The 23,362-nt window shown below is 40.1% G+C and overlaps 1 protein-coding gene across 1 annotated transcript; it reads right to left on the bottom strand.

Moving 5' to 3' along the window:
* Positions 1–1,612: 1,612 nt before the first annotated feature.
* Positions 1,613–22,311, bottom strand: LOC101735438 (erythroid differentiation-related factor 1). The gene is made up of 15 exons (XM_012696229.4): positions 22,110–22,311; positions 19,837–20,021; positions 19,438–19,546; positions 19,094–19,231; positions 18,464–18,587; positions 16,855–17,395; positions 14,250–14,407; positions 12,719–12,951; positions 10,621–11,419; positions 9,123–9,281; positions 8,020–8,239; positions 7,273–7,453; positions 6,790–6,929; positions 5,579–5,736; positions 1,613–4,986 (listed from the first exon to the last, which is right to left on the bottom strand). Exons 1-15 carry the CDS (start codon positions 22,149–22,151, stop codon positions 4,607–4,609), a joined length of 3,567 nt encoding a protein of 1,188 aa, XP_012551683.1. The 5' UTR covers positions 22,152–22,311; the 3' UTR covers positions 1,613–4,606.
* Positions 22,312–23,362: the final 1,051 nt, after the last annotated feature.

The following is a 23,362-nucleotide window of genomic DNA, read 5'->3' as shown; positions in this document are numbered from 1 at the left end:
ACATATTTATTAAAAATTAAAATAAGACTTGACCTAAAGGGCTTAGTTACCAGGTCATAAACACCCTAAAAAAAAGTAACCGCCAAAAAATAAGTATAGAAGAATTTACCTTATGTACATATAAACACTGAATACGGTCGACTGTCGACTTAAAACCAATCGACGAGGTCGCGCGCTGGTGAAAGTTGATATTTTGAGGCCGTCCTCTAAATTGCAGTAAATTATAATATCTATAGTTTTATAATTCTACTCGCACATAACACAAGGAACATAACACAACACATAACAATAACGAATATTTGACATTCCATGTTTTTATTTCCCGCGCGTCTTTTCATTGAGAGACGGTGTTCCCGCGCTTTTGTTACATTCCTAAGCATGGTTGACCAAATTGAAATAGTTTTTATAAGAAATTAGATGGTAGATCAGAATCAGCCAGGCTGGTGCCCAGCGTGTGCCAATCCACCACAGTTCTCGTGACAGTTACGGAATCGGGAGCACACAAGGTCCTACCTTTTTTCCCCTGCCTAAGCTGATAGCCTTGAGAGGCTATTTCAGCGTAACCTTAACTTAACTAGTAGGTGAGCTCACGGGCCTCAAACCTGACGACGTTGCTAACACAAACCCTAGCAAGAGCCGTGCTTCGCAGAATCTACCACCGGATCGGAAACGCGCCTCACTGAGAAGATCCGACGAGAAACTCAGTGGGCTGTGTCTGAGGGTTAATTTAGTCGTCGAGCCTTTCGTCGCAATCGACGAGTTCGACGAGAACGATGACCGGGGTCCTACCACTGACTATGTTTTCGGCTCCCGCAACATACACAAGGACATAATTATTTTGGATCACACTGAAATGATAAAAAAAACTTTAAACAAAGAAAATGTTAAATATATTTTTATTTGAAAGTGAAATACTGCTGCAACATTACGTGTATTGCCCAAAGGCTAGAACTTTGCTCGAACACTGATATTACCTTCAAACAAGTATTGACGATAGGCAGCGACTTGGCCATGCTTCTGGCATTGCCGATGACCATGAGCGACGGTGACAATAAACCGTTAGATGGACCGTATGTTTATATACGTACACGGCAAATAAGCTTCCAACGATATTTTCGATAATGAACTTTTTTAAGGGATTTTATGACCTGGTAGCTAAGACCTTTAAGTCATGTCTTATTTTAATTTATATTCTTATATTTATCAAAAATGATGATACGGAGTGAAATGAAAAGAAAATGATTAATTTGAGACATTAATCAACTGGGATGAGATTAAATGAAATGAGACGATATGGGATGAAATATAATCTTAGTAAAACGGTGGTCATTTACTAAGATTTTTACAGTGGACTTTTTGGAGGATCCCGAGAATTTACGTCCAGCGGCTTTGTTTCATTTTTGCACTTTCACAGATATTAAACAGTTAGTAAACCACCGTTGTTACACATTTTAACCTGAAGAAACACTAAATAGACAAAATAAAACAAATCACACAACATCACTCCTCGCGTTCCCGCCGAAAAGTCTCGATAATGAACTTCCAAAAAATTACTCGAATACCCGCAGACAACAATAAAAATGAAAATAGTATTACCAAATAAAAGTCATGAAATATTCAAAAATATATTTTATCACATAACTACAAAACTTACAACTATATTAACACATTAACTACATTAACAGTCTTCGGACACACAGATCATAAAACTAGTCTATTTGATTAATTTACTGCACATTAATCATGTCAATAACAATGTTTTTGACGACCTTGTCACGTTCGGCTTCTCGCAAGTAACAAGCAAATACCTGTTATAGTAACCGGCAAACATCTTGAGCAAATGACCTTGACTGCGCAGAACCGAATTTTAGATCACTTTGGTGGTGAGGGTGAGGCGCGACGGCAGGGGAAATCGTCTCGAGCGCGTTATTGGTAGATCAGTCGAACCTTGCGCCCCGCACCGCGCCCTCATTCCGCTTGCTCCCAAAAGTACGCTTGCGTACAGTGGAAAGTTATTATATTATTAAAGTCTATCGTTATTAATCGTTAAGTTATTTGTTATAATTACTTGTGGACTTTGTTGCCATTGCTATTTGTGGAGTGTTTGTTGATTTTTTATAAAACATACACTATACCGCGACAAACCGGTGTAGTATTCAAAAGAAAGGGTAGAAAAATTGTGTACGACGTATATTGCTTCATTATAAAACAGGGGAAGAATGATATGGAAAAATTAAAACAGACTTCAGAAGTAACAAAACCATCAGTGAGGACTGTTAGGTGCATTATTAAGGAAGCTAAAGGCTCTGGCTTGCTCGCCGTGTTGCGGACTCCGGGTAAGAAAAGATCAGGGAAGAAGAAAGTTACCGGAATGGATAGTTTCGTTCAATCTGTAATAAAAAGATGTAATCATAATAACTACATAACAAGCATCGAAACTCCGTACCGTAGAAAGACTTCGAAAATTTTAAAGAAGATATAAATTTTAATGGCTCGGAATGAAGCTTACGACGTATTATGAAAGAGCTAGGCTTTAGATGGAAAAAAAGAACAGAAAATAATCGGAAGCTGGTAATTGAAAAAAGTAACATTCGATTACTACGAATCGAATATCTTCAAAAAATAATTAATTATAGACAAAAAAGAAGATCGAATCGACCGAGTTGTAAACTACACCGATGAGCCCTATGTTGACTAATCACGATGATAGCGACTCGGGTGATGAAAACAGTGATGATGATGATGGTCAAAATCATGATAACGAAAAAAAAATATACAAATACCAGCTTCGCTTCAACTGAACCAAGACCTGGCTCTAGTTTTGACTTAATAGAAGGAATATCTATGTATTTTACCCCAAGATTAAATTATTACAACTATTAACCTACATTTTTTGTTGATGTTCTAATAAATATATAAAAAAATACATATGTTGATTTTAATAATTTAATTGCATTATGACGCAGAGTAAATAATGTTTTTGCACGTGAGTGTACCATGCGCAAACTTACCCCCACTACGTCAACAAATGCTCAAGAAGTTTGCCGGCTATTATAGTAATTTGCTATACGATTATTTTTAAAATATTAGTTTCCTTGCTATCCAAGTCTCAATAACACAGCGACCATACCCTCAACCTCCTAACCGACTTGACGGTACGAGGGAAGAATACCCCATCACCAGTAAATAAACTGAAAATCGATTCGAAAATTTTGAGAATAGCTACTGTTTAGAGCAAGTATTAGATTCGTTCACGGATACTAGAATAGATAGTATTTCCGAGAACTGATACGATATTATCGGATAAATCCGTAAAGTTTCTGAGATGAGTTCCAAAGGGGAATAGCTACTGTTTAGAGCAAGTATTAGATTCGTTCACGGATACTAGAATAGATAGTATTTCCGAGAACTGATACGATATTATCGGATAAATCCGTAAAGTTTCTGAGATGAGTTCCAAAGGGGAATAGCTACTGTTTAGAGCAAGTATTAGATTCGTTCACGGATACTAGAATAGATAGTATTTCCGAGAACTGATACGATATTATCGATATATCCATCGAAGAGAATAAAGTTTCTAAGATGTAATTAAAACATAAATGGATATAGTAATATTAGTAATTACGCTGCCTCTGTGGACCTATTCCGAAATTTAAGAGCAGATTTCTCCACTCACACATATCCATTCGATTAATTAATTATTGTTTGGAACATCGACAAAAACGAGACATACACAATACGATTTTTCATAATCATTTAACGCAGTTCAGCTGACGCGCGAGGTCAACGCCCCGGCGAGTCAATTCGATTTCGATTGCGGGCTTTGGTTCTTATTAAAAGTTTAATCAATAGTTAATTAAACTAACGTCCGTCCGCTAACCAATATTGATTCGCAATCGCTGACACCTCAAACCTTGAATTCATTTTATGTATTCCATTTTCTCTTTTGTTTTGCTATTAAATTATTTGAAAATATAAAAACGGACTTTCCAATAGCTCACACAGACTCAGCGATAGGAATGAAGAATGCGAAGAAAATGAGGAAAAGCGCCAACAAACATACCGGTAAATGGGTCTTTGTGTTTTCATATGTAAGTACATATTTATATATTGAAGGAAGAAAGCGCAATTGTCGTAACTTAAAAAACTCAACTTGACACTAGAACCTTAAATATAATATAATAAGGTAAAAAGTCGTTAAACCCAAAATGTAAGTTACGACATTTCCGATTCCATCCGTCGTTATTATAGACCATTCTCCGTTGTTAAAGCTCTCGTGTTGTTGAATCGACTCGATTTTTTTTTAGTAAATATATGTAACTTAAAACGCGGTTTACTGATGATAGGCTATGTCGCCAGCCAACACGGGTCATAGAGCATACTCTGTTTCTTCCGGGACGTAATCTACTAAGCAACATAAAACGATTTTGTCTTGAGACACTTTGAGGCATGTGGGCATTGTGCCCTCCATGAGCAATTATCACACATTACGTTATTCGTATTCTTTACATATGCTGTCCATGGACATCAAGACATCGCATGTACTGGCGGTGAAGGCCTTAACGTCGTCGCCTCTCTGTACCACGGGCAATTGTCAGACATTACGTTATTCGTATTCTTTACATATGCTGTCCATGGACATCAAGACGTCGCATATGCTGGCCGCGAAGGCTTTGACGTCGTCGCTCTTCTGTATCTTGAGACTGGCGCTGTAGAGGCTCTTGTACATGTGGGCGAGCCTCTCGTAGTCCCTGTTGGCCTTGGCGCGGCAGTACTGGATGGCGCTCCGCAGCGCGTGGTGCAGGCGGCTCTCGTACAGCGCCAGGAGACTCCGCTCGGAGCTGGTGGCGCGCTCCTCGCCCTCCTCGGGTCGCTGAGGAGGCTGCTCCTCCGGGGCGCGGTCCCTCAGCAGCCGCATCACGGACTGGCACTGCCGCAGCAGCTGTATGGCCGTCTGGAGAGATTTCAGCTTCAAGTTCGGCGACACTGCGGCGGACAGACATGCAAGCTTTTTTAATTTTTTTTATTGCTTAGATGGGTGGATGAGCTCACAGCCAACTTGGTGTTAAGTGGGTACCGGAGCCCATAGACATCTACAACGTAAATGCGCCACCCACCTTGAGATATAGAATTGAGAATAACGGTAGACAGCAGCTTGGCTCAACTCCTGGCATTGTTGAAGACCATGGGCGACGGTAACCACTTACCATCAGGTGGGCCGTATGCTCGTCTGCCTAGAAGGGCAATAAAAAAAAGTTATAAGTTCTAAGGTCTCAGTATAGTTACAACAGCTGCCCCGCCCTTCAAACCGAAACACATTACTGCTTCACGGCAGAAATAGGCGGGGCGGTGGTACCTACCCGCGCGGACTCACTCACCTACCACCAGTAATTACGCAAATTATGCGGGTTTGATTTTTATTACACGATGTTATTCCTTAACCGTGGAAGTCAATCGTCCCGTCTGCGATTCGAACACCGGTGCATCGCTCGATACGAATGCACCGGACATCTTATCCTTTAGGCCACGACGACTTCACTATTGTACTGGGGGGGAGGGAGCCGTCCGTGCTACATACCTGCGGCTTGAGTCTCCATGAGCGCGACGTGCTCACACTGCACGGTGAGGAACATGGCGGCGTCCTCAAGCGCGGCGAACATGTTGGCGGCCTGCGCGTAGTACGAGCTCGTGCTGCTCACGAGGGTGCGCCGCCGGGGACCGTCCTCTGACGTCAGTCTGTACACACACACACACACACTTGTACTAGTTTAATGGAGACCACGGACATCACCGAGCGAGGCGCGGCATCGAAGTATCAACTGTACACATATCAGTGTGCTCAGTGCGAGGTTTTTAACGTTCTCGATAGCGTAAAAGTTAACTCAAACGACAATGCCCATTTTCTTTGGGCGTTTGGGCCCCTAGAAAAAGTTGTCGTGTCATGATGGTCTTAACTTAATTTGATAGACAAAGAAATATCGTTTCATGTTCAGAAAACGATTTTTATATTCTCACCCAGGTTTAGGAGAAATCTGTTTTTCTGCAGCTAAAATTAAGTTGTTAATTGTTTTCTTCGAAATCAATAATCGCTCTCATAATTAGTTACAGTATTAAATAAGTTAATTGTGGTTAATGTTGCCAGAAATAAGCCCTTATGTACATTTTATTATTATTATATCCTCATAATAATAATAAAATGAAATGAAAATCCGGAAGCCGGCAACGATGTTGTTGTTGCTGTTTTTAAATTCGCCAATAAGCAGACATAGAGCGTAGCCTATACAGCCTAGTCTGTCGTAGTTATATTATTTTTATGTCAATAAAAAGCCGGTGTATCTCTTTTTATTGCTTTTTGGGAGGTTCGACGTCAACTCGATGAATAGCACATTGAGTGAGCGTGAGTTTACGCAGACCTTTTATCTTGTTTGGCAGCGTTTAGGTTTACTATAAGGCTGTATGGGCTAAGCCCTTTGCTGCCTATTGGCGAATTTAAAAACTATGAACAATGGAAATACTCAGTTTTCGGATGTAATCAAATAAGTAATTTATTTTTTTGTAAAACAATCCTAGGGTAAAAGAAATGTTGATACATAAACTAAACAACGTGAAAAAATAAGGCATAGTTTCTCAAGTACAAATAGTTTTGACACAATGTTGGCCCACTTTTGGGCATTGTCCTTTGTACGGAGTTGGAACAGCGCTCCCAGCGGCAAACGTTCCAACTCCATACAGATTTGAGTAGCGTGAAGTTCAGCATTAAAGCTTATATAAGTTTAGGGCTCAGCCCACCTGTACTGCGCGTGGTAGAGGGAGCCCAGCTTGTGGTAGATCATGGCGGCGCGGAACTGGTACAGGTACTGGCGCGGCCCGGGGCTCGTGGGGCAGTACTTCAGCGCGTGCTTGAACGCCTCCGACACCTCGGGAACTTCCTGGTTTGAATCAATACGTCACGATAGATCAGTTGGCTGTGTTATTTATTTATCTATACTAGTGGTCCCGCGGTAGTCGAAATTCGACTATAATTAACTGAAATTATAAGTTTGTAGACTGTTATGATTCTATCGTCAAAGACTATTATACTTCTGTAAAATTTCACCAAGACTACAATTTAGATAAATATTAATAACGACAAACCATAATTAAAAATAAAAATAGTTATGTCAAATGTACAATGAGAAATGTAACAGATTTAGACTACCTAGTTCTACCACCAGTGACCTTAGTTCTAAAGTTAGCGGAGTAAGTCCAGAGCGCGGTATCGGCGACACTCACCAGCGCGTACAGGCCGGGCTGGTCCTGCATGAGCACGGCGCGCGTGTACAGGTGGCAGGACAGCTCCCAGCACACCAGCTCCCACACGCTGCCCCACGCGCACGCCTCGCGCGGACCCAGCAGCCGCAGCGCCGCCTGGTACAACTCCTCGGCCTGGCTGTACAGGCTGCGCTTCTCTGCGCTGTTGACAAATATTACAACGATCGCCAAGCAGTCCGGGTTTACTGGTGGCCGCACGGGTAGGTACCACCACCCCGCCTATTTCAGCCATGAAGCAGAGCCCTTCGTCGCAAACGATGGGTTCGACGAGGACTGTGAGCGGTGCTTGTGATACCTAAAAGCACCGTTAATGGATCGGGAGGATCCGTAAGGACGTGTTTAGGACGACGTCGACTTCGGTCCACAGGATCGGGAACACGGCCCCAATAATTATGCTATATATTATCACCGTTTAATTTACATTGTTCATACTCACTTGGGGTCCATACTCACTTGGGGTTCATACTCACTTGGGGTTCATACTCACTTGGGGTTCATACTCACTAGGGGTTCATACTTACTTGGGGGTCATACTCACTTGGGGGTCATACTCACTTGGGGGTCATACTCACTTGGGGTTCATACTCACTAGGGGTTCATACTTACTTGGGGTTCATACTCACTTGGGGTTCATACACTCTTAGGGGTCATACATACTTGGGGGTCATACTCACTTGGGGGTCATACTCACTTGGGGTTTATACTTACTTGAAGCCCCCTTGGTCGCAATGCGCCTTGAACCTGAGGTATCTCCCCTTGTTGCAGTACAGCAGCGCCAGGTTCGGGATGTCATTGACCATTCGGAACGTCTCGGTGGCTTCGTTCAGGCACTCCAATGATTTCTTGGACATGGTCTGGAACTGCTTGTACAGTAGCTTAGCTTTGGGCGCTTTTTGGTCCGTTTCCTCGGCATATTTCATGTAAATTTCTGAAACAATAAATTAATTGTTTCTAATAGAAAATCGGATAGCCAATTAAGTAGTATTCGAAAGTTCTTTGCAAACTTTTGCAAGGATCGAGCGTATGGCCCTAAGTAATTGCTAATTAATGAGCCACGCATGACATCATTCATTGTGATTGCCGTTAAAATTGATATTAAACAGATTTTCAAATTAAATTAAATTGTAAATATGTAACTAAAATTATAAACTGTGCATGATATTTTTTTCTCAGCTTTAGGGTTTTTTTGATTTGACAACTTGCCTTGCCATTCCAACCTTGGATGTTTTAGCAAACTATCAAACTCCAACATCATCGTTAATGGCAATCAAAATTCAAAATTTAATTCAATAGAGAGTTTTAGAACCCACACCCCCGACTTCCTCTTTTTATACTTTCCAAGACCAATTTCAAATTATCAACCTTAAGGCATTGAACAAGTACATAAAACACTCATTTTCATCTTTTCCACCATCAACGAGTTCCTAAGTTTTACAAACAGATTGGAATATCAAACTCGATTTGAGCCAGGCCTATAATCTATATATATATAAAAAAATGAATTGCTGTTCGTTAGTCTCGCTGAAACTCGAGAACGGCTGGACCGATTTGGCTAATTTTGGTCTTGAATTATTTGTGGAAGTCCAGAGAAGGTTTAAAATATATAATAAATATATATAAAAACAAACAATTTTGTTTTTCCTTTTGTTTGTTTTAAGTTTATTTTATACAAAAGCTTAGGTCTTTTATTTATCGATTGAGGTACTACGAAGTCTGCCGGGTCAGCTAGTACCTAATAAAAATTGTAAACTTTACCGTGCTTCAACTTCGAGTGACGATAAAAGTTCCCGGAATAGGCTAAGTGTACTCACGCTGGGCGTCGTTCATGTATCTGACGGCGAGCTCGTTAAGGACCGAGGCCAGTCTCCTCAGCAGCTCATCCCTCTTGTCGTGAGTGACCCTCACGGCGCGCCTGTAGTAGTCACACGACATAATCATCGCTGAGGTCTCGCTCGTCGGTAAGCTTATATCTGCGAAAGTTTTATTAATGACTTTGAAGTCGTGCAAGTCGAAGTGGCGCATTTGCGTCGTGGATGTCTATGGGCTCCAGTAACCACTTAACACCAGGTGTGCTGTGAGCTCGTCCACCCATCTAGGTAATAAAAAATAAATAAATAAAAACTAGCTGTACCGATCCGCTTCGCTGGGCATCTAAAATTAACATAATTATTTCCCTCACCCCCACAAAGACACTCATCATTAACGCCCCCGCAACTGGTGTAGAGAGTCCAACACTCATATAAATATTAGCCTATCCATTAAGTGCATGTATTTTCTACATGGATACCAAGTTTCAAGTCAATCGGATGCACGGTTCAGTAGTTATAACGGAACATCCGTAAAAACCACTGTAGATTTATATATTAGTATAGATAAATCAGGAGCAGAGGGCGCTAGTGGCGGGGAATCTAAGGGCCATCTGTTGTACTTCCCCGAGGTCGAACCCATTGGTCGTCGAAGCCTTATGACATGTTTTTTTTTTAAATTATTTATTGCATAAATGACTGGACGAGCTCGCCCGGTGTTAAATGGTTATCGGAGCCCATAGACATCTACAATGTAAATGCCGCCACCCACTTTGAGATATAAGTTCTAAGGTCTCAGTATAGTTACAACGGCTTTGAAGGGTGGGGTACCCTTCAAACCTAAACCAATGCATAACAATCACATTAAAAAAACCCATTACAAACACTACCATGTATTTGACACACACACGAATGCATACTATTTGTTTATTGTCAAACTTTTCTTATTGCTCTTAGTCTGTGGTCAAGTTGGGAATAGATTAAATATTATTGATCTTTATTAATATCGCCTAAATTGGCAAAATCTGTGATCATAGAAGTAGTCTTTGATAATTATAATAGTGTACAAACTTATAATTTCAACTAATTATAGTCGAATTTTGACTACCGGGAGGCCATTAGTTATCTGTAGAAAGGCAAAGGGTCTCACCTAGGTCAAAGAAAGGCAAAGAGTCTCACCTAGGTCAAAGAAAGGCAAAGGGACTCACCTAGGTTAAAGAAAGGCAAAGGGTCTCACCTAGGTCCAAGAAAGGCAAAGAGTCTCACCTAGGTTAAAGAAAGGCAAAGGGTCTCACCTAGGTCAAAGAAAGGCAAAGAGTCTCACCTAGGTCAAAGAAAGGCAAAGGGACTCACCTAGGTTAAAGAAAGGCAAAGGCAAAGGGTCTCACCTAGGTCAAAGAAAGGCAAAGAGTCTCACCTAGGTCAAAGAAAGGCAAAGGGACTCACCTAGGTTAAAGAAAGGCAAAGGGTCTCACCTAGGTCCAAGAAAGGCAAAGGGTCTCACCTAGGTCAAAGTCATCCGAAGCGACACCTTCAACCTCCTCGGTCATGTCGCTCTCGATCTCCGCCTTCAGCCCGCTGTCCGTGTCGTGGTCCGTCTCGAATTGCTTCCTGTACGTGTCTAGACTCCCCCAGTGCTTGCTCAGCTGAAAATAATTATCGCCCACCCTGCCCAGGAGGCAGCTGGCGTCCACCACTTTACTCTTGATGATCATGTTGCTCAGCAGCTTCTGGCACTTGGATGCTATATCGATGTACTTTAAGGAGAAGCCGTACTGCTCGTTGACGTAGCTGTACTCAGCGAGGGTGGCGCACGCTAAGCATATCTTCTCATACAGCAACGTTTTCAGATGTAGCTTCCAAGCAAAGTTGTCGTCCCTGTTCGGTTCGTGCCACGACGGAAACACTTTCTTCTCCTTCCGAATCAAAATGGCGTTCTTGTCTATGGGTTTCGTTTCCACTAACGAGCCACTCGTATCGGGCGGCTTTTCGCTCAACTTATTGGTCTTCTCGCTGTTCTTTCGGTCTCGTTTACGTCTCCGGCCCCGGGAGCGTTCTTTGAGCTCTTTATTGATTGGCTCGTAGTTCATTTTGATCGGTTCGTATGGGTTCGCCATTTTGGGGTGTTGTTCTTCGACGATGATCTGCTGCTTGAGTCGCTCCCTCTCCTCCTGCTTGCACTTGTCGATGGTGACGTTGTGCAGAGCTAGAAGCCCCCGCAGCGCGTGCAGGAGCGCCCGGCCGCAGCGCGCGGGCACGGCCACTCCCAGCCCGCTGGAGCCCGACGCCTTCCCTTTCTCCTCCTGGTGGTGGTCATATTTTTTATTTTTATTGCTTAGATGGGTGGACGAGCTCACAGCCTGGTGTTAAGTGGTTACTCGAGCCCATAGACATCTACGACGTAAATGCGCCACCCAGCTTGAGATGTAAGTTCTAAGGTCTCAAGTATAGTTACAGCGGCTGCCCCAACTTTCAAACCGAAACGCATTACTGCTTCACGGCAGAAATAGGCAGGGCGGTGGCACCTACCCGCGCAGACTCACAAGAGTTCCTACCACCAGTAATTACGCAAATTATAATTTAGCGGGTTTGGTTTTTATTACACGATGTTATGCCTTCACCGTGGAAGTCAATCGTGAACATTTATTGAGTACGTATTTCATTAGAAAAATTGGTACCCGCCTGCGGGATTCGAACACCGTTGCATCGCTACATACGAATGCACCGGACGTCTTATCGATTACAACGACTTCAGTTAAGGGTTGTCACTCTAAAACTTTCATACGTATCTCACGGAGTGCCATCCTTATAGTACTTTAATTTTTTAATTTACATAATACAATAGTATTTATGGTGTTCAATAAAGTAAAGACGAAATGGCGTTTCTCCTAAAAAAAACAACAAGATTTTTATTTACAAATTTTCACTGTATCTTGTACAAAAACGTTTATAGCTAACAATACTCACCTATAAAAAAAACAACAAGAAACAACATGAAATGCCTTTTCTTCAGGTTTAATTATTATTACAATAATTCTTTATCATACACAAAACTTTCTTTCACAACGTTTATTTAACCGAAAAAAATATTTTTTTTAACAACTGTCAGTTGTCATATGACAGATGACAGTGACATCTAATAATTAACGTTCAATCATTCAGTGAGTAAAGTGATTTTCCCTTGTCAACTCCCCTTTCGTTTATATTCTTAGTTCATTAATTAACCATAATAATATTAAGCTGTAGTTTGTCTGTCTGTTATCGAACTAACCCCTGTATATATATATTGTGTGCGTCTTATTAGTTTTAGGTAAATCAACAAAGATCCTGTCATCAAACATTCTTAGCTACTCACTTAATTCTTAGTGAATATCTGTGACCTTGCTCGTTCACGAAGCCCGCTATAGAAAGCAGAGTATTAAATACACTTGACATTGGCGAAATCTAAAAGGAAACGCCATAAACCTAAGAGATAGATAGATATATAGAGTAAAGTGATAATGCGGTAAATTCAAATTTTAAGGAAAACTACTTATTGTTCAGGGTGGTTTTCCTTTACATACATTTAATTAACATCTGATGAAGCATAATAAAGAACTCACCCCGATGCTGTTCCTCACGCGATCCCCGATATCTCTAAGCTCCAGTCCCCTGATCTGCACGGCGAGAGCCTTCTCTATCGCTTCTTCTTTCTCGCACTCATTGTCGTTCTTATCTTGTGTCTCTTTCTCCTCGGCAGGTTTATCAGTGGATAAGTTTTCGTACATCTGTCCCCTATCGGAATACTCCGGGCTCATGAAATCGGCATCTTCGTTGTCGGAGTCGGAGTTTTCATCTGAAATATAATAATTTTTACAATATTCATTAGTGGTCACTTGTAGACAGTCCATTTGGATTTACCTAGCAGAGATCGAATATACAATTGACTCCAATGTATTGGAGGTGTGACGGTATAGGCGATGCGACCATTGATGAGAAACACTAACTTAACTTAATCTGACAAAGTATTTTAACAACGGGAACGCCGCCTGCCCCGCCCTTCAAACCTAATCGTATTACTACTTCACGGCAGAAATAGGCAGGGTGGTGGTACCTACCTGTGCGAACTCACAAGAGGTGATTGCTACCATTAGTAATTACGCATATTATAATTTTGCTTCACCGCGGAAGTCAATCGTGAACATTTGTTAAGTACGTATTTGTTAGATACAGTGGTCGCCGCCTGCGAGATTCGAGAATCCTATTAGGTCCTATCCTTTTCAGAATTCCGAAATCGTTCGATGAATTATAATTATTTCAAAGTTGCAAATACACCGCGGCGGACATCTCGTCTGCAATAACTCAACAATACATATTGTACCAAGCCAACTATGATTCCTGTCGTGATGACCCTACCTTACAACTGTGAACCCTGTCGTGCCAACCCTACCTAACAACTATGAACCCTATCGTGCCGACCCTACCTAACAACTATGAACCTATCGTGCCGACTCTACCTAACAACTATGAACCCTATCGTGCCGACCCTACCTAACAACTATGAACCTATCGTGCCGACTCTACCTAACAACTATGAACCTATCGTGCCGACTCTACCTAACAACTATGAACCTATCGTGCCGACTCTACCTAACAACTATGAACCCTATCGTGTCGACCCTACCTAACAACTATTAACCTATCGTGCCGACCCTACCTAACAACTATTAACCTATCGTGCCGACTCTACCTAACAACTATGAACCTTATCGTGCCGACCCTACCTAACAACTATGAACCTATCGTGCCGACTCTACCTAACAACTATGAACCCTATCGTGCCGACCCTACCTAACAACTATTAACCTATCGTGCCGACCCTACCTAACAACTATGAACCTATCGTGCCGACTCTACCTAACAACTATGAACCCTATCGTGTCGACCCTACCTAACAACTATTAACCTATCGTGCCGACCCTACCTAACAACTATGAACCTATCGTGCCGACTCTACCTAACAACTATGAACCCTATCGTGTCGACCCTACCTAACAACTATTAACCTATCGTGCCGACTCTACCTAACAACCATGTATCCTGTCGTGGCGACCCTACCTGACCAGTTGAGAGCCAACAAAACGCAAGAGTTACCTTTGAAGTCTGGGCAGGCCGGGTTAGTGGTGGCGGGCACGTACAGGTCGGACAGCATGTAGTGCGAGGAGGCCACTATCTGCGGGTACCTCTCCACCTTCAGCAGCTCCACCACGTGCTCCAGCAGCTGGCGCACGTGCTTCGTGCGGTTCGTCAGCCTGCGGACGATCCAGTCATTCACTTGACTCGGCTACTTACATAACTATAATGAGCCCACTGACCAGATGTGCTCCGTCCCTTTCCCGCAAGCCGAACCCTCTCCGTCGAACCGTAAACGAAAACGCTTATAACTTGTAGAATGCATGGCGGTTAGTAACTGCTTGTAATGCCAAATGTATGCAATTATGTATGTAATTTTTTTTTTGGTGGAACTTCTAATGCGACTTACACAATGAAGTAGGAAACCTATGGAAATGAAACGTCAACCAAAATTTCGTGCCACTGTGACGTCATCTGGCCACAAAACATGGCGGCTTTAGTGCTGTACAAAAGATTTCAATGTTATCAGGTTTTATCGATAAACGTTCTTGGCTCATTTTATTTTAAATATTGTTGAGTATTATTTATTTGTAGAATTTATACTTTAATGGGAAGTAAGTAGGTATATTGTTATGTGCAAATATGATATGATTTAGATGGGTGAAATCTAAGACAAGTTCGTCCTTCGAATTTGCCAAGTAAACGATATGATGATTTTTAAAAGTTGCTACACTGATTTTATAAAGTTGTCGTTTGTCGCAAAATATAAAGATATGGCGTAGTTCAAAGCCATCAGCCCATTTCTAGCATGCTAAATGTTATCGTATTTTGAGTACGTGTTTTTCTTAGACTATTACAATCTATTTTAATTGTTTTGCTGACTCTAAAGTCCGTAACATACTACCACAGCGCACCCCAAGGAAGGAGCGCCGCACCATTTGAATCACTTTCGCTTGAGAGTGATTCAAATTTTAAACTTATCAAGGGACCGCGTGAAAAAAAAAACACCTACAGAACATTTATTCATTAATTACAAACGTCATTCCTTGTGACTTCCTCTCTAAAATCACTTAATTATTAAATATTTAACAAATTTACATTAGTGTTTTACTCACTGCGGAATAAAACTATTTTATTTAAATAGTTCCGAAGAGATTTTGTCGGTAGCCTTTTTCCCGAAATATCTAAACAGAATGTCTAAATATGTTTTGATGACATATTTTAAAGTGGTATTTATGATTAGTGTCATGATCAATAGATTCCGACCGAAAAATGGATTTTTCGGATGAGGGCTCCATAATGAATTTTAATACATATAGATAATAGTTTTAGGACATCGACTTTCTTGAGATCCTATAAAATACGTTTTAATTATTATTTTTGTATGTTTTAAGCATGATAAATTATGAAATTTTATATAATCAATCATATTAAATAGATATCAAAGTCAATAAATAATGTACAACCCAAAACAGACGGCCGAACTGACGTGACAATGACATTTGGCGCGCTAAACATGGCGGATTTTCGGCCTCATTAGACGGAGATGGAGATATTTACGTATATTCATGTTTCATTTTATGTACGCACTGAAATACTGTTATATTGTTTTCCTGCGAGTTAAAGTGCTGAGTAAGAATGAGATAGATATATGTTTATATATGTGCCTTCAAAATGGGTGCTATTTATATAAGCAATTGTACGTATAGAACAATATGTCGTGTCCCTACTATATAGGTCTATGGACTTACAACTTTTTTTTTCCTACCTATTCCAGTAACCTCGAGGGGTTATTCTAGATTCATCGAACTAGTAGGTGAGCTCACGGGGCTTAAACCTGACGACGTTGCTAACACGAACCTTAGTAAGAGCCGTGCTTCGCAGAATCTACCACCGGATCGGAAACGCGACCCACTGAGAAGATCCGGCGAAAAATTCAGTGGGCTGTGTCTATGGGATTTTTAAGTATAAGAAGGTATAATGTAGAGGGTTAGAATACATGGCGTGTAATAGCTGTTTGCAACGCCAAATGTAGATAACGATAAATGTACTAAAGACTGAAGAGTTCCATTCGAAAAGAACTGTAGTGTCCATGGACTCCAGTAAGACTTCTAATGTCATGTCTCATGTGAAAATATATTCTCGCGTTCTATAGATAGAATATATTTTCACGCTTATTTGTAGTATGGTAATAACTCACCTCATTGGACTCTTTGGCGGGAACGCGAGTAGTGAAGTTATGTCATTTGTTTTATTTTGTCTATTTAGTGTTTCTTCAGGTTTAAATGTGTAATAACGGTGGTTTATTAACTGTTTAATATCTGTGAAAGTACACTATTGTGGTAGAATGAAAAAAAGCCGCTGGACGTAACTTCTCGGAATCCTCCAAAAAGTCCACTGAAAAAATCTCAGTAAATAACCACCATTTTACTGAGACTATATTTGTCATTCCATATCATCTCATTTAATTTGATCGCAGCTAATGAATGTCTCAAATTAATCATCTTCATTCCATGGCATTTCACTCCATAAATCATTTTTCATAAAAATATGAATATAAATTAAAATAAGACATGACTTAAAGGTCTTAGTTACCAGGTCATAAAATCGCTTAAAAAAAACTCACCTCATATTCCTGGCGACCCGGTACAGCAGCATGGCCACGGGCGTCGTGAAGGGGTTGTCCAGCGTGTCGGGGCACAGCGACGTGAGGTCGTACAGCTTGACCACGTCGTCGTGAGGCCCTTTGAAGAGCCAGTACGTGTGACCCGCTTTCGTAGCGTTCGACTTCAAAAACGAAAGTATGTTCTGGGCAACGTTCCTTATGACTTTCGGCGAAAACCTTGAATCCTCCATGTTGGGCAGGTCCTCGGTCTTCATCGGCTCGTATTTCTGGACTATACCATCTAAGTGGTAGCACATCAGCACCTCAGGCACGTTGCACATCAGGTTGTCCAGCCAGTAGTCGATCCCGGTTAGCACGTTGATGGGTTCCCGGGCGTCGCGCAGCCGGAGACTGACGCAGGGCCGGTCCTTGTCGCCGAAGATCGGGAGGTCGCTGCCGATCAGCATGTGAATGTCCTCGAAAGTCCATAGAACGTTTCTGTTGTACAGGTGGACATTAGGGGGCTCTTCTTGCCTGGTCTCCGGCTCCGGGAGAAACGGACCTGAAGGATGAACACCTCGCCTTAAATTTGTATGTTCATTTTCAACACAAGATATTTGACAAATACCTGAATCTCGCTGACGACATTTTCAACATAAGCTTCCATAATATATACAAGTTCCGAACAACAACATTCGAACCGTCGGTTTGCTGAGCAATATTACGCGCTCGGTGGAAGATAAGTATGTATCACCACCTGCCAATTTCTGTCGTGAAGCAGTAATGCCTTTCGGTTTGAAGGGCGGGGCAGCCGTTGTAACTATACTAAGAACTTAGAACGCATATCTCAAGGTGGGTGGTGGCATTTACGTTGTAGACGTCTACGGACTCCGGTAACCACTTAATACCAGGTGTGTTGCGAGCTCGTCCACCCATCTAAGCAATAAAATAAAAAAATTACTTTACTTTGGTGCCCTGGCAGAGGAGGAGGTGTCTCATCTGGGACGCAACTTGCGTAGATACTTTTGCTGCTAGTCATGCAGCCTACCCGCGCGGACTCACAAGAGGTCCTACCACCTACCTTCACCGTGGAAGTCAATCGTGAACATTATCATTTGTTTTTGAAGTGAAAACTTCTTTAGAATCGTTGTGATTTCAAACCGGATGCGACGGAAAAAACGACAGGTAAGAGACACAAATACAAAAATGTGTAGGATGCAGCCAGCAAAGAATGAGACAGAAATATACATACTATTTAATACAGCGCCATCTGTGAGATTTTTTAATACTAACGTGTGTATGAAAGCTCTTGTAGTGAATTTAAATTTAGGATTATACGTGAAATTAAAATATCAATTCACAGAGGGCGCTACCTTACAATTATTTACTAATGACAAAATTTTACATATACTTAAGACGTTTAGGATAATTGTATTTTAATTTTGGAAGGTTTCACTTCTACCACGTGTGAATTGCACACATGTATTTTTCTTTTTTTTTCACAATAACAACTTTTTATTTTTATTTGTTGACCCTACCATCTGTCAGTCAGTGCATGTACATAGACGCCATTTTCGATTCGTCTGTTTATTGGCGCGGCTTGTATGTGTGTTCTGCGGGGGACACGTACCGGTGATGCAGGCGGGCGCGGGGGGCAGCGGGGGCGGCGCGGCGGGGGGCTCGGCCACGCTGTGCGACAGGAACTTGTGGGTCAGCGCGCTGCTCGCCGGGCCCAGGCGGAGCAACGTGCGCTCCTGAACGACGCACATCACCAGAATTAGAGCAACAACGCAACATAACAATTATCGAGAAATAACCTTCTAGTGTAGCTAGGTCTGACGAGGATATCTACTAAGTTAATTAGGTTTAAAAAGTACATAGATGATGACCTTTTTGATGATTTTTTTTTTGATAACGCCATCTTGTTGTATCTTTAAAGCAGTTAGTTGCCCTCAATTAAGAAAAATAGTATTATTATTCGCCAATAGATGTCGGGAAGAGTTGATTATTGAAAACACGAATAAAACAACATTTTCTGAAAATAAATCGTAGCTAGATCGATTTGTCGCCCCCTAAATCCCCTGTATATTAAATTTTATGAAAATTGTTGGAGTTGTTTCCGAGATTCAGATTATATATATACAAGAACTTCTGGTTTGAAAGGTATAAGATATTAAAAAGTACATAAGAATCGAAATCGATTGGTGTGCGGCCAGGAACGTCCCTGTGACTGTGAACGAACCAGATAACAAAGCCGTACCTGTTCAGACATAGTCTTTAATATGTTCTCGTAAAAGAAGTCCTTCAGCCAAGACCACTCAGACTTCATCAGGTAGTCGTAAACGTCGAAATCGTCCAGTAGCAGGGTATTCTCGACCCGGTGCACCATCATACTAACCTGCCGACAAAATGAGGGGAAATCAATAATAATATATAAATAAGACTGAGATGAGGTGAGGTTCATATCCTTACTTAACTTGCAAACTTATTTTTGAAATGTTACATTTGTATAATAGGCGATAATTTAAAGAAGTAAATAAATTGTACAAAGTGGTTGGTGAATATCATTACGGTGCATTGAAACAAGATTAAGTGCAGACTTACAGTGCCATTGGGCTGATAAGGTAACTTGAGCAATTTCTTGATACATTCAGCACCAGATATGACATCGACCTCACCCACACAGTCCGGGAACATGTGAGCCATTCGAAAACTGAAAAAAGGTAGAATAAATTTATCTAACAAAATTTCTACATAAAATTTATTGAACTTTTGCTAGATGAGATATTTTTCTCAAAATTGTTTTTGCAAGTTCATCTTTTCAATATTATTTTTGAGGTACCAGATAGCAGATTCATTGAAATACACACCCTGCTTTTCACATAGGAATATATTATGATGGTTTCAGTAGATTAATGTAGCGAAGTGATCTCTTAAATTAATATACCCAGGGTTCCAAGCACCAAACTCATAATATGTAAAACCTTTTCAAATTATTAGTACCTGGACAGCCCTGTGCCTCTAGTCAAGATCTGCTTAAGTCCGTAGGAGTCGATGGCTGCTCCCCAGTTAGACGGTGGCATGTTGAGATCGGTGTTACACTGTAGACGAGCATACCCCACTGGACTCTGGAATGCAGTGTACTTCACCACTGCTGTTGATTTGATCTCTGGCGAGGGACTGCGAGACTGGAATAGTATTTATCAGTTTTTTATTGCATTTTGTACTTTGTAAGGTTTCTGCAAATCACACAATCAACCATTTTGAATTTTTTAAGTTTATATTGATTATATTCCTTGAAATATTGTATAAACTTCACATTTTTACATTAATGTATAATATGTATAATAATATATTTTTGTGTATATGATGAGTTTGTTTAATTTATGCCTCAATGCACCTACCATTTTTTTGTCTTCAGCACCTTTATTTGACTGATAGAGAATGCCTTTGGCATTAAATCAGCCAAAGGAAATGAAGTGTTATAAATAAATAAAAAACTACAAAAAAACAATCTCAAAGAAAAGCATGAAATGAAGAGTCTGCCAGACTAAGACTGAAAATACCACCAGTAATTACACTTATAATGAACGAAATTTTATTTATATCACATAGCATAACAAAGGCTTATCAACAACTACTAGAAGCCTGCATAATCGAATATGCAATTTCGAAAAGGGCACATGTCGCATATTTTGTCAAATACGTTTTTTCATATACATGTAATTTTGAGGCTTACCTACACCCATTTTATAATAATTCCAGTAATTTTCAATTGCTAATTAACACTAAAATATATCTCAAAAGTTAATATTTTAAATTTTACACTGCTTTAGAAAATAATCATTTTTTTTTCATTTCCTGAACATTTTACATTTTCAGAGATGTGCCCTTTACGAAATTGCATATTCAATTAGAACCCAGGTGTAGTCACAACAAAATAAAAAGTGAATCATGTGCATGACTGCATGATGCAATCTTCATCTACCCATTTACCTTTATACCCATATAATTGTACTCAAAACAGCTCCAAAATATTATGTATTCATTACATGTGAAAATTGTGGTAAGATTTATGAAATTTATTAATATGACCTATAATTTATATTTTATCTTAAACAGGAAGACAAATAAAATTAATAATAATAAAAATTTATAATATAATATAATTTTTTTTTTTTTTTTTTTTTTTTTATTGCTTAGATGGGTGGACGAGCTCACAGCCCACCTGGTGTTAAGTGGTTACTGGAGCCCATAGACATCTACAACGTAAATGCGCCACCCACCTTGAGATATAAGTTCTAAGGTCTCAGTATAGTGACAACGGCTACCCCACCCTTCGAACCGAAACGCATTACTGCTTCACGGCGGAAATAGGCGGGGTGGTGGTACCTACCCGTGCGGACTCCCAAGAGGTCCTACCACCAGTGATTACGCAAATTATAATTTTGCGGGTTTGATTTTTATTACAATTAATAAAAGTATTTGTGACAATACATATATTTTTATTTACAAAGCTGTGAATGCTCAATTAAAGTTTCAACACATAAGACCCTGTATCATCAATTTAAACATATAAGAATATTTACAAAATCAATATGTAAACTCCTTGCTGATTTTTTTTACCATTCTTTTCTTTGTGCTTTTGAATTTGGCTCTTAAAGCTTACTTGTACAATTGACACTTTTGCCTTACTGTTTAAAATTTTCAGCAATGACCAAAATTTTCCCCACACTATTGAATAGAGTTCAAGTAAATTTGTCAATGTGCATCTTTGTGCACTATAAGTGGAAAAAGAATAATTATATTTTCTATATTTGTTTTATCAAGTTTCCTGGTGAACCCTGGTTTATTAGCCAGAAATAGTTCAGGCTGGTCTAGATGGGGGCCTACTTCAATACAGAGTCTAAGCGACCACCACATTGTAATTTTTATAGTTCAGGATATGTTCGAAAATTAAAATCGCATTTTATTTTATTTATACAATATACATTACGATTAATGACGCTATTGAATTTAACCATGATAACACGGTCAAAAATTACTATTATATTGATCAAGGACTGGAGGACAAGGAGGCATAAGACACAAAAATGAACTATCACCATTCTGTAGTTCTTAATTAATAAGCAGTCTCTCTGTTTAAAGATTCGTTACGATCAAAAACGGATTTTTATGAAAAATATTTCAGTGTTTGGAAATAATAGGCACTGTAAAAATTTATAACAAAAATACATTATTTTAAAGTTTAAAAATAGTAATTTCATGCAATTAACCTTAGTTCTCTTCTCTTCATTATTGTTGTCTGCTTCTTCCATTTCAATGATTTTCTTAATTGCTTTACTTTAAAAATTTTCTTCGTAATAATTTATTTAGGTAGTGTATGAACCTACTGAATTTTTTTTAAAGGAAATAACACAAACACAACCCAAAATTTACACTTTGTCAAAAGTGTCAAACAAACAGCCGCACGCAAGTGTCAACATGGTGTTTTTTATTTTTTTATTGTTTCTTACGTCCATTGACTTTTTTAGGGATTTTATGACCTGGTAACTAAAACTTTTAGGTCAAATCTTATTTTAATTTTAATGTAAACTTTTTTATATGAAACGAAACGAAACGAAATAAAATTTCAGTAAAATGGTGGTCATTTATTGAGACTTTTGCAGTGGACTTTTTGGAGGATCCCGAGAAGTTACTTTCAGCAGCTTTGTTTCATTTTCCCACATTTGTGCACTTTCACAGATACTAAACAGTCAATATGCCATCGTTATTATGCATTTAAGCCTGAACTACACACTAAATAGAACGCACTAAATAGACAAATTAAAACAAATCACACTTCACTCCTCGCGTTCCCGCTAAAAAGTCACATCCATTGAACGGGCAAAAAAAAATACATAGACTATCTTCAACCTTCAACCTTCTGATGAAAAAGGCAGAAGCCACATCTGTTGGATGAAAAGTAAATTTACTGAATGAAATTATTTAGTTAAGTTGAAATTGAAAGAAATGATAAGATATAAAAAAGCACCATAGCATCGTTTTATCGAGGTGGAACTGTTTTCACTTCGATAAAGCGGCACGACACGAGAACCCTCTCATCGTGGCCACCGGTAACTACATTCCCGATCCTGCGGAAAGAATGGAAAATGGTCGACGTCGCCCCAAACACGTCATCTCGGATCCTCCCGATCCACTAACAGTGCTTTGTACTTCAAGCACCGGTCACCGCTCTCGTCGAACCCGTCGCTTGCGACGAAGGACTCGACGAGTAAATTAACCCTCAGACACAGCCGACTGAGTTTCTCGCCGGATCTTCTCAGTGGGTCGCGTTTCCGATCCGGTGGTAGATTCTGCGAAGCACGGCTCTTGCTAGGGTTCGTGCTAACAACTTCGTCAGGTTTGAGCCCCGTGAGCTCACCTACTAGTTAAGGTTCCACTGATATAGCCTCTCAAGGCTATCAGCTTAGGTAGAAAAAAAAAAGGAACTTTTTTATTTTACTGAGAACTTAATGGACTTACGAAT

The sequence above is a fragment of the Bombyx mori genome, chromosome 26 (genome assembly GCF_030269925.1).
Source record: "Bombyx mori chromosome 26, ASM3026992v2".
Classification (NCBI taxonomy): Eukaryota; Metazoa; Arthropoda; class Insecta; order Lepidoptera; family Bombycidae; genus Bombyx; species Bombyx mori.
This window is presented reverse-complemented; position numbering and strand designations above follow the sequence as displayed.